We start from the raw sequence: 12,237 nt of genomic DNA, 5'->3' as shown, positions 1-12,237 counted from the left end.
AGGTCATTAAGTACATGGGAAGAAAAGGAAATAAAAGAAAATATATAATAGGGCAACACATATACAATGCAACTACATAAGCACTGGCATCGGATGAAGCATACAGGGGTGTAGTGTTAATGAGGTCAGTCCATAAGAGGGTCATTTAGGAGTCTGGTAACAGCGGGGAAGAAGCTGTTTTTGAGTCTTTTCGTGCGTGTTCTCAGACTTCTGTATCTCCTGCCCGATGGAAGAAGTTGGAAGAGTGAGTAAGCCGGGTGGGAGGGGTCTTTGATTATGCTGCCCGCTTTCCCAAGCAGCGGGAGGTGTAGATGGAGTCAATGGATGGGAGGTATTTTTGTTCTTTGTGGCCGATGGGCAGTCTAAATTTCAATTATTCTAACAGGATGACCAGTTTAAAATGTTTCTTTCAAGTTAATGAATTTTCAAAGACAAAATAGTTTTAACAATTGGAGTATTTTGCAATGCATTCATGATATTCCTTTGATTTGATTCTTAGATCTCAACAAATTACCTTTTTCTCAACTCAGTTTAATTAAAGCTGATCATTGCTATGAAGCTTTGCAAGGAACATCTTGGTGGCAGAATAAATTGTTGTAGCAGAGCTTCATTTGGGTGAAAACTACAATGAATGTTGTATTAGACACTATAATTTTCTCTTTTCTTAATTAGGTATATTATCGTTGTGGAGCATGATTTGAGCGTGTTGGACTACCTTTCTGATTTCATTTGCTGTTTGTACGGTGTACCGAGTGCATATGGTGTTGTCACCATGCCTTTCAGTGTTCGAGAAGGTAAAACATATGTGGATTGAACTTGTATTTTACTATTAACCTTGGAATAAGGTTTATTGTTTAAAGCACACTTGCAGACTGAATGCAGCAGCCACCTCAAATTTCTAGGAGTAAAATTGCAGAACTTTTAGCACCCCTTGCCTCACGACATCTGGTTATACTTGAATGTTGCAGGTCAGGGATTGGCAGTGGTAGGTGCTTTGACAGTATTTCAGGTGAATGGCATTTTGTTTTATTTCACCTATGTGCGTAAGTTCATAAAGGGGAGATGTCGTCGTTGGACTGGGGTTGGCACAGTAAGAAGCCTTGCAACACCAGGTTAAAGTCCAACAGGTTTGTTTTGAATCACTAGTGTTCAGAGCGCAGCTCCATCAGGTGAGTGAAGAGGTGGGTTCCACAAACATATGGAGACAAAGTCAATGATGCAAGATGATACGTTGAATGCAAGTCTTTGCAGGTAATTAAATCTTTCCAGGTCCAGACAGTGCAACCGACTCTCTCCAGTCGCATTGTCTGGACCTGTAACGATTTAATGAAGGAGCTGCGCTCCGAAAGCAAGTGATTCAAAACAAACCTGTTGGACTTTAACCTGTTGTTGTAAGACTTCTTACTAAGCTCATGAAGATTAAACTGAAATGTTCACTTTTTACGAACATTGACATCTGAAGGTAGTTCAGCATACTACATGGGAACCGTTTACATTTAACTGTTTAAAGTCCACTTCACACTGCTTGAACTTCACATATTCAGTTTCACGTAAGTGGCAATGTGAGATTATCTCCTCAGGATGATATGATACCTATAATAAATTGATGTATGCACAGACTGGTAGTTTTAATGTGAGATCAGTATTCGTTAAAACTTTAGTAACTGGTGTAAAAATAAATGTCATTCACTTTATTAACTGATGATGTACTTATAATTGCACAATGCCGTTCACATTTTGTTAAAACAAATTTTAGATTAAAACATAGTTTGACTGTCACCTCATGCATCTATAGCAAAACTGCAACAATTTAACTTGATTGAATGGACAACCTGCAGCAATGCACACTTTGTACTATTGGGGCGTTCATCATAGAAAGGAGTGTTCTGACAATAGCATTGTAATGTGCACCTTTGCTATAGCCATGAACACACTACATTTAATTGGAAACTTTATGTTACTTCAAATAATGCTGTCTTAATTTTCTTCAGTTGTAAAAGCATTTACCCAGCATTCTAATAACTGTAAAGGGTATTTATTTCTCAATAGGTATCAACATATTCTTGGATGGGTATGTGCCAACAGAAAACTTGAGATTCCGAGATGCATCTCTGATTTTCAAGGTGGCTGAAACGGCAAATGAGGAAGAGGTTAAGAAAATGTGCCGATACCATTATCCAAGAATGAAAAAAAAGATGGGCGAGTTTGAACTGGAAATTGGGACTGGAGAATTCACAGATTCTGAAATCATGGTGATGCTGGGAGAAAATGGTGAGTATTAATGCTTAGATCAAGTAACATTTCAAAAGATATTTCAAAATAGATACTTGGTTTGTTGACTTCTACTTGACACAGTGGAGTGTCAGAAAAGGCATCAAGCAATATCAAACCATGGCATTTGTGTAATACCATAAGTGCAGAACTAAATCGGTCACCGTTAAAGATAAACAGAAAGGTGCAAGAAAAATTCACCTGGTCCCATGAAACTACTTGCTACATCTGATCATACAACCATATACTCTATAGATATCTCATACATTATGTAGTTCTCTGATTATTTTTTCTTTCAACAGGTACAGGGAAGACCACATTCATCAGAATGCTGGCTGGAAGATTGAAGCCTGATGAAGGAGGTAATGTATGATTTATTCAGTCTTGGCAACTGGAACCTCAAACTGTAACTCATGCTGTCAACTCTGCAATAATGATTGTAAAATACACAACTAATAAATATGTGTTACTAGGTACGGTGCCTGTTCTAAATGTCAGCTATAAACCACAGAAGATCAGTCCTAAGTCCCAAGTAAGTACCATAATTTTTCAGACCTTTTTTATTGGAACATGGAGGAGGATTGGAAAGTCCCTGAGACTTTTTTCAGTAGCCCCTTGCCCAATCCTGTTTGGAGCATTGTCTTCAAGCAGTGTAACATGGAAACATAGAAAATAGAAGCAGGAGGAGGCCATTCTGCCCTTCAAACCTTCTCCGCCATTCATTATGATCATGGCTGATCATCAAGTTCAATACCCTGATCCCGCCTTCTCCCAATTCCCTTGATTCTTTTAGCCCCAAGAGGTATATCTAATCACTTCAAATGACAGTACAGTCCCGCCATCCCAAGAATCAGCCTGGTAAACCTTTGCTGCACTCCCTCCATTGCAAGAACATCCTTCCTCAGATAAGGATACCAAAACTGCACACAGTACTCCAGGTGTGGCCTCACCAATGCCCTATATAATTGCAATAAAACAGCTCTATCCGATACTCAAATCCTCTCGCGTGAAGACTAACATACCATTTGCCTCCTTTACTGCCTGCTGTACCCGCGCACTTCCTTTCAGCGGCTGATGCACGAGGACACCAAGGTCTCGCTGAGCATCCACCCCTCTCAATTTACACCCATTCAAATAATAATCTGCCTTCCTATTTTTGCTACCGAAGTGGATAACCTCACATTTATCCACGTTATAATGCATCTGCCATGCATATGCCCACTCACTCAATTGTCCAAAACCTGCTGAAGCATCTGTGCATCCTCCTCACAGCTCACCCACCCAACTTTGTATCATTGCAAATTTGGAGATAATACATTTTGTTCGCTCGTCCAAATCATTAATGTATAATGTGAATAGTTGGGGTCCAAGCAAAGATCCTTGAGATACATCACTTGTCACTGCTTGCCAATCATAAAAAGACCCATTTATTCCAATATTTTGATCCGTGTCCGTTAACCAGCTTTCCATCCATCTCAAGACACTACCCGTAATCCCATGCACTTTAACTTTACATATTAATCTGCTATGTGAGATCTTGTTGAAAGCCTTCTGATAGTCTAAATAAACCACATCTACCGGTTCTCCCTGGTCAACTCTACTTGTTAAATCTTCAAAGAATTCTCGTAGATTTTCGAGCATGATTTCCTTTTTGTAAATCCATACTGACTTTGTCTGGTTACACCACTGCTTTCCAATTGCTGTGCTATGAAATCCTTGATAATGGACTCCAGCAACATCCCCACTCTCGAGGTTAGGCTCACTAGTCTATACTTCCCCGTTTTCTCTCCCCCTCCATTTTTGAATAGGGGGGTTACATTCTCTGCCCTCCAATCTATAGGAACCATTCCAGAGTCCAAACAATTTTGGAAAGTAACCACCAATGGATCTACTATTTTGTAGGGCCACTTCCTTAAGTACTCTGGGATGAAGATTATCAGGCCTTGTCTGCCTTCAATCTCATTAACTTCCCCTAAACCATTTCTTCACTAAAACTTGTGTTTCTCAGAACTTCTGGGACATTATTCATGTCTTCCTTAGTGAAGACAGAAGCAAAGTTCAAATTTAGCTCCTCAACATTTCTTTGTTCCCTGTAACAAAATCCCCCGTTTCTTGCTGTAAGGGGCTTACATGAGTTTTTATCAATCTTTTTCTCTTTACATACCTAGAGAAACTTTTACGGTCAGTTTTTATGTTCCCTGCTAGTTTTCTTTCAAATTGTATCTTACCCTTAATCAATCCCTTGGTGTGCCTTTGCTGAATTTTAAACTTGCCAATACTCGGGCCCATTGCTTTTTCTTGCTAATTTGTATGCCTCTTTGAATCTTAAATTTTTTTTTTTTTAAGAGTACCCAATTCTTTTGTTTCCAATTAAGGGGCAATTTAGCGAGTTCAATTTACCTATCCTGCACATCTTTTTGTGTTGTGGGGGTGAGACCCACGCAGACACAAGGAGAATGAACAAACTCCACGCATACAGTGACCTGGGACCGGGATCAAACCCGGGTCCTTGGCGCCATGAGGAAGCAGTGCTAACCACTGCGCCACCATGCTGCCCCTCTTCTTTGAATTTAATACCATCTCTAATTTCCCTAGTAAGCCTTGGTTTTGTCACAGTTCTCTTTCTACTCTTGCACCAAATAGGAATGAGCGACTTTTAAAGTTCACCTATTTGTTCCTTGAATGCCTGCCATTGCCAGTCTGCTGTCCTTCCTTTCAGTAATGTTTCCCAATCCATTGTAACCAACTCATGCCTCATACCATCATAGTTAACTTTATGGAGGTTCAGGACCTTGGTCTCAGAATCAACTACCTCACTTTTCACCTTGATAAAGAATTCTACCATATTACTCATCCCCAAGGGTTCTCTCACAACTAGATTGCCAACTAATCTTTTCTCATTGCACAACACCCAGTTCAAGATGGCCTATTCCCTTGTTGGCTCCTCAATGTATTGGTCCAGAAAACCATCCCATATACACTCCAGAAATTCCTCTTCTATTGTACTGTGACTAATTTGACTCACCCAATCTATATGCAGATTAAAGTCCCCCATGATCACAGATGTTCCTTTATCACATGTAGATTGCTCCTCAGCAATTATTTTAAATAATAAGCCTTCAAAACGCTGAGGTAAAAGTAAGTCAAATGACAAGTGTTCCAGAACTATCTTGCTTGTATCTGAATATCCCAACATCTAGATTTATATTGCCAACTTTAACCACCATCATGATTGGTCCTGATCAATGTTTCTCTAGTTTTGCTTTGATGCGCACAGCCTGTTTGTTGCATTGTGATCCTTACTAAGATTGCCGCGCATGTATAAATCTTAACGGCAACATTGGCAATGCACAGTCAATTTATTGCACTGTGCAATATGTTTTAGATTGTTGTGCAGCCGAGAGGGAACATTGGTCCTGATTATATGGACATGGCTCATTAGGAACAGGAGTGGGCCACTCGGCCTTTCAAGTTTGCTCCACCATTCAATATCATGGCTGATCTGATTGTAACCTCAACCCCACATTTCTGCCTACTCCCAATAACCTTTCAAATGGCAAACCTACCAGTTTGGATCAAATCGAGATTGAACCGTCATAGGATTTACTGAAGATTTTTTTTTTAAAATAATTTTTATTAAAGGTTTTCATAAAATATCAATAACAAAATGAGAAAGAAAAAAGAACCCAACAGGGTTAAGTACAAAACACAATCTAAAAAAGCAACCCCCCAAACCCCCCCCCCCCCCGTACCTAAATAATAAATTAACATTAACACCCCGACTTAAGACAACAGGTGTATACACCCCCTCAGACCCTTCCAGTGTAAATAACATAAACAAAAATAAAGTAACCCCCCCGCCCCCCGAGCTGCTGCTGCCAATGACCAATGTCTATCGTTCTGCCAGAAAGTCTAAGAACGGTTGCCACCGCCTAAAGAACCCTTGTACCGACCCTCTCAAGGCGAATTTCACCCTCTCCAATTTAATGAACCCTGCCATATCGCTGATCCAGGATTCCACGCTTGGGGGCCTCGCATCTTTCCACTGAAGGAGAATCCTTCGCCGGGCTACCAGGGACGCAAAGGCCAGAATTCCGGCCTCTTTCGCCTCCTGCACTCCCGGCTCCTCTTTCACCCCAAATATTGCGAGCCCCCAGCCCGATTTGACCCTGGATCCTACCACCCTCGACACCGTCCTCGCTACGCCCTTCCAAAATTCCTCCAGCGCTGGGCATGCCCAGAACATATGGGTGTGATTTGCTGGGCTCCCTGAGCACCTAACACACCTGTCCTCACCCCCAAAGAACCTGCTCATCCTTGTCCTGGTCATGTGTGCCCTGTGCAGCACCTTAAACTGTATGAGGCTGAGCCTCACGCATGAAGAGGAAGAGTTCACCCTCCCTAGGGCATCTGCCCACGTCCCCTCTTCGATCTCCTCTCCCAACTCCTCCTCCCACTTACCTTTCAACTCCACCACCGAGGCCTCCTCCTCCTCCTGCATCACCTGGTAAGTTTCCGAGATCTTCCCCACTCCTCTTCCCCCCCCCCCCCCCCCCCCGAGAGCACCCTGTCCTGTACTGTGTGTGGCAGTAGCCGTGGGAATTCCACCACCTGCCGTCCCGTACTTCTCCTCCAGCTCGATTTACTGAAGATTTAAACAAACCTCTGTGTCCTCAAATATTTTCAAGTGGCAAATGATGTATATTGATGTCTTAATTTTGTCATGGGCTTTTAGCCGCATTTGTTGCACTTGCCATTAGAGATGCAACTTTTATAAAAAATGGCCATGACTTTTAAAAAGGTTTACCCTTCCAGGGAACTGTTCGCCAGCTGCTTCACGAAAAAATCAGAGATGCCTATACCCATCCACAGTTTGTAACTGATGTAATGAAGCCACTGCAGATTGAAAGCATCATTGATCAAGAGGTATTGCTTTAGCTTTTCTTCACTTTAAATTATGTCTTGTATAAGCTTTGGTTTGAATACAGTGAAGTCCTGCCTTTCACGGGGGCTACATTCCCACGAAACCTCGCTATCTGTGAAATCGTGACTGATGAGCATGTTTTTCAATGGGAGTCAATTAGATAGGTTCCAGCAATCTGAGGGCAGCATTGGTTTGTACAGCAAATTGTGATGCTGTATATGACAGCCTTTGAGCAATACAAGACTCGGACTGAAAATTGAAAAGAGACAATCCTCATTTAAGAAAAAAATGAATTACCTCAAAACTGGCAGACAAAATTGGTCAACGTTTCAAAATTGAACAAAGCCATTATTGCAGCTCTGGGCTGATATTTGGACATTTCCAGGTTAATCTTTTGGGCTGCACTTCATCTGCACCCAGTCAGGCATTGCTTCTCACTGCTGTTGGAAAGATGTGAGAATTAAATGTCCACTCCCAGAAATCTGCTTCCAGAGACTTCGACACCATCTCCCCATTAAAACGTGTCCAGGTCTTTGCTCCAGCTTAGCTGCCATCTCCTCGGGAAAAGGGGAGAGAGGGAAAGAAAACACAGATAAGCGAACAATTGCTCACCTGATGGACGTACAGTTCTTTATCACGGTTCGTATTTGCATGAACAAGAAAGCCACAAATGCTGGGACTTTAATGTGAAAATGTATTTGAGGAAAGTAAGCTTCGGCAGAATCTTTATTCCTCATTACGAACCAGCAAATCCTGCCGAAGGGCTGCATACTGACAGCTTGAATCTCAGCTTCAATGTCAACTGAACAATCTTGCATTTATCTACCGGCTTCAATATTGAAAACTTCCATAGCACTTCAGAGACATGAAAAAACGACACCATGCGGAAGGAAAAATTAGGAAGGTGACTAAAAACATTGTAAATGGAATAGATTTTAAATAGGATCTTAAAGGAAAACAGGAAGGTGGGCAGGCAGAATAGATTAAGGGAGAGAATTTCTGAGAGTATAACCTAGACTGCTGAAAGCACGGCAACTAATGGTTGTGTGAGGGAGCATTGGATGTGCAAGAGATCAGGTTGAGGGAGACAGAATTTCAAGGAAGTTGTGGAGCTGGAAGCGGTTGCAAATATGGGAGGGATTAGACCATGGAAGTATTTGACGCTGAGGACAAGAATTTTAAATTGGGGGACCACCAAAGTCAGCAGGGTCAGGGTGTTGGATAGGTAGAAGCAACAGAGTTTTGTATGAGATAAAGCTTCTAGATGGTGGAAGTTGGTCAAGGAGAGGAATGGAGTAACTAAGTTTGGTGGTAACATCAAGTTTCAGGATTTTTTGGGATCTGCAGAAAGAATTGGAATAAAGTTGCTTTACTACTATTCCATGCAAAATGTATTCTCAATTTCTTTTAACGTGACAACTGGACAAAAGTTACTGTACTAAGTGAAAGTTGCTAAAAATCTGAGAGGCCGGGTTGCTTAGGCTAGACTTATATTCCCTTGAGTGCTCAGGATTTAAGGGATAATTAATTGAGTTTTTTGAAACGATAAAAGAGATGATAGGGTAGTTAGAGCAAAACCGTTTTTAGAAGTTATATCTAGAAGAAACATTTTTGCACAAAGGGGAGTGTAAATCTGAAACTAACGCTAAAAAACTGTCAATGCTAGGCCAGTTGATAATTTCAAAACTAAAATTGCTTCACGTAAGTTAAGCAAGGGTATTAAAGATTATGGAATGCAAGTAGATATAAGATGCAGAACGGCCATGATTTTGTTCAATTGCCGAACAGGCTCAAGGGCCGAACGGCCTAGTGATATTCTTAAGTTACGTTCCCTAGAGGGGCAGTAATCAAAAAGTGAATTAAGTGTCAGTAGGGGAATCATGAGATTTAGCTTAGCTATGCAATAGTATAAGGGCCAATCCAGAGTAAAAATAATTAATTTGAAGAAGGGGCAATTTCAATGGTTTAAGACCAAATTGGAATCAAAGATTGGCTGTGAATTGAACAATGAACTGCTTGTAAAGAAGAGTTAGGGCAAAGGTAAGACACCGAAAGCCAGATCAATGGATGACGAAAGGTGGAGAATAAGATGAAGTAGAATAATGATGCTTATGACAGATGTCAGGCTGATAGTACAAATGAGAACCAGGCTGAATGTTGAAAGTTCAGAGGGAAAAACGAAACAAGAGCAGGGAAGAGATTGTTTGAGACGACACAGGCAGCTAACTTAAAAGAGAATCCAAAATCTTCAATTGGGGAAATAACTAGTAAAATGTTGGTGAAAGGAATAGGGCTGATTGGGAACCAACAAGAGGATTTATGCGTGAAGAAAGAGTGCATGGCTAAGGTACTAAGTTAATTACTTTGCATCTGTATTTTACCAAGGAAAATTATTCCAATATCAGTGACAGATGAGGCACTGGGTGCACTAATAATTGATTAAGAGGGGATACTAGAAAGGATGGCTGTGGTAAGTTGATAAATCATTCAGATGCATCTGAAGATACTGAGGAATGTAAGGATGGAAATTGTAGAGGCATTGGCTATAATCTTTCCGTCCTTGGATACAAGCGGGATGCCAGAGCATGGGAGAATTGCAAAGTTACTCTTGTTCAAAAAAAAGTTTAACAGTGCTCAGCTACTACAGGCCAGTCAGCTTATCCTCTGTGGTGGAAAAGTATTCCTAAACAATCTTGGACAGAATTAACAATCATTTGGATTAACTAAGGCAAGTAGGCATAGATTTGTTTTTTTTTTAAATATATATTTTCATTAAGAATTTTTGAATAACAATATTTTCCACCTTACAAACAAACCCCCCCCCCCCCGCCCCCCGTAACAAAGAAAAGAAAAAGAACTCGCGTGGCAAGACATGAACATGTCAAGTCAATAAAATACAGAGCTTTATACATTGGATTCTTCCCGTACATGTCAGTTTCCGGATCATTCATGTGCTTTCTTGCTCACATGCCCCCCACAGGAACCCCCCTTCTCTCTCTCTTCCCCCCCCCCCCCCCCCCCCACGAACGATGTCCCCCCACCCCCCCTGGGTTGCTGCTGCTGCTGTCCGACCTTCATCTAACGCTCCGTGAGATGGTCTAGGAACGGTTGCCACCGCCTGCAGAACCCCTGCGCAGACCCTCTCAAGGCAAACTTTATCCTTTCCAACTTGATAAACCCAGCCATATCATTTATCCAGGCCTCCACGCTGGGGGGCTTCGCCTCCTTCCACATTAGCAAGATCCTTCGCCGGGCTACTAGGGACGCAAAGGCCAGAATGCCGGCCTCCTTCGCCTCCTGCACTCCCGGCTCGTCCACTATTCCAAATAGTGCTAGCCCCCAGCTTGGCTTGACCCGGACTTTCACCACCTTAGATACTGTTCCCGCAACCCCCCTCCAGAACCCTTCCAGTGCCGGGCATGACCAAAACATATGGACGTGGTTCGCCGGACTTCCTGAGCACCTCCCACATCTGTCCTCCACCCCAAAGAACCTACTCAGCCTCGCCCCCGTCATATGCGCTCTATGAACCACCTTAATTTGTATCAGGCTAAGCCAGGCACACGAGGAAGAGGAATTAACCCTACTTAGGGCATCAGCCCATAGCCCCTCCTCAATCTCCTCCCCCAACTCCTCCTCCTCATTTACCCTTCAGCTCCTCTACCAAAGCCTCCCCCTCTTTCATCTCCTGGTATATAACCGTCACCTTGCCCTCCCCGACCCATACGCCCAAGATCACCCTATCTTGAATCCCCTGTGCCGGGAGTAGCGGAAATTCCCTCACCTGCCGCCTCACAAACGCCCTCACTTGCATGTACCTTAAAGCGTTTCCCGGGGATAGCCCAAACTTCTCCTCCAGCGCCCCTAAGCTCGCAAACGTCCCGTCAATGAACAGGTCCCCCATTCTTCTAATCCCTACCTGATGTCAGCTCTGAAATCCATCGTCCATCCTTCCTGGGACAAATCGATGGTTGTCTCTGATCGGGGACCACACCGAGGCTCCCGTCGCACCCCTGTACCGTCTCCACCGCCCCCAGATCTTTAGCGTTGCCGCCACCACCGGGCTCGTGGTATACCTTGTACCCGGTGAGAGCGGCAGCGGTGCCGTCACCAGCGCCCCCAGGCTCGTTCCTTTGCAGGCCGCCATCTCCAACCTCTTCCACGCCGCCCCCTCTCCCTCCATCACCCACTTACGGATCATTGCCACGTTGGCTGCCCAATAATAACCACCCAGATTCGGCAATGCCAACCCTCCTCTATCTCTGCTACGCTCCAAGAACCCCCTCCTTACCCGCGGGGTCTTGCTCGCCCACACAAATCCCGTAATGCTCCTGCTTACCCTCTTAAAAAAGGCCTTTGTAATCACAATTGGGAGGCATTGGAATACAAAAAGAAATCTCGGGAGGACTACCATTTTAACCGACTACCCTACCCGCCAGCGAGAGTGGCAACATGTCCCACCTTTTAAAATCCTCCTCCATCTGTTTCACCAATCGCGACAAATTGAGTTTATGCAGTGCCCCCCAACTCCTAGCTACCTGAATCCCCAAACATCGAAAGCTCCTTTCCGCCCTCCTCAACGGTAGGTCCTCTATCCCTCTTCCCTGGTCCCCCGGATGGATCACAAAGAGCTCACTCTTTCCCACATTGAACTTATAGCCCAAAAAGTCTCCAAACTCCCGTAGGATCTGCATTACCTCAACCATCCCCTCCACTGGATCCGTCACATACAGCAACAGGTCGTCTGCATACAGCGACACTCGATGTTCCTCTCCCCCTCGAACCACCCCCTTCCATTTCCCCGACTCCCATAACGCCATGGCCAAAGGTTCAATTGCTAATGCGAACAGCAGAGGGGACAGGGAGCACACCTGCCTCGTTCCTCGATACAGCCGGAAATACTCCGACCTCCGCCAGTTCGTGACCACACTCGCCACCGGGGCTTTATACAGGAGCTTAACCCAACTCATAAACCCTCCCCTGAACCCAAACCTCCTCAACACTTCCCAGAGATACTCCCACTCTACCCGATCAAAGGTTTT

At 43.5% G+C, this 12,237-nt stretch overlaps 1 protein-coding gene across 1 annotated transcript in view; it reads left to right on the top strand.

The window, feature by feature from the left end:
• Positions 1 to 12,237, top strand: part of abce1 (ATP-binding cassette, sub-family E (OABP), member 1) — a 113,228-nt gene that overhangs the window by 72,203 nt on the left and 28,788 nt on the right. Inside the window, exons 10-14 of the mRNA XM_072496130.1 lie at positions 673 to 794; positions 2,050 to 2,271; positions 2,574 to 2,633; positions 2,745 to 2,803; positions 7,087 to 7,197. Coding sequence (XP_072352231.1) covers positions 673 to 794; positions 2,050 to 2,271; positions 2,574 to 2,633; positions 2,745 to 2,803; positions 7,087 to 7,197 — 574 coding nt within the window. The remainder of the gene's footprint in view (positions 1 to 672; positions 795 to 2,049; positions 2,272 to 2,573; positions 2,634 to 2,744; positions 2,804 to 7,086; positions 7,198 to 12,237) is intronic.

The sequence above is a fragment of the Scyliorhinus torazame genome, chromosome 3 (genome assembly GCF_047496885.1).
Source record: "Scyliorhinus torazame isolate Kashiwa2021f chromosome 3, sScyTor2.1, whole genome shotgun sequence".
Lineage (NCBI taxonomy): Eukaryota > Metazoa > Chordata > Chondrichthyes > Carcharhiniformes > Scyliorhinidae > Scyliorhinus > Scyliorhinus torazame.
The sequence above is the reverse complement of the archived record's forward strand: the minus strand, read 5'-3'. Positions and strand labels throughout refer to the sequence as shown.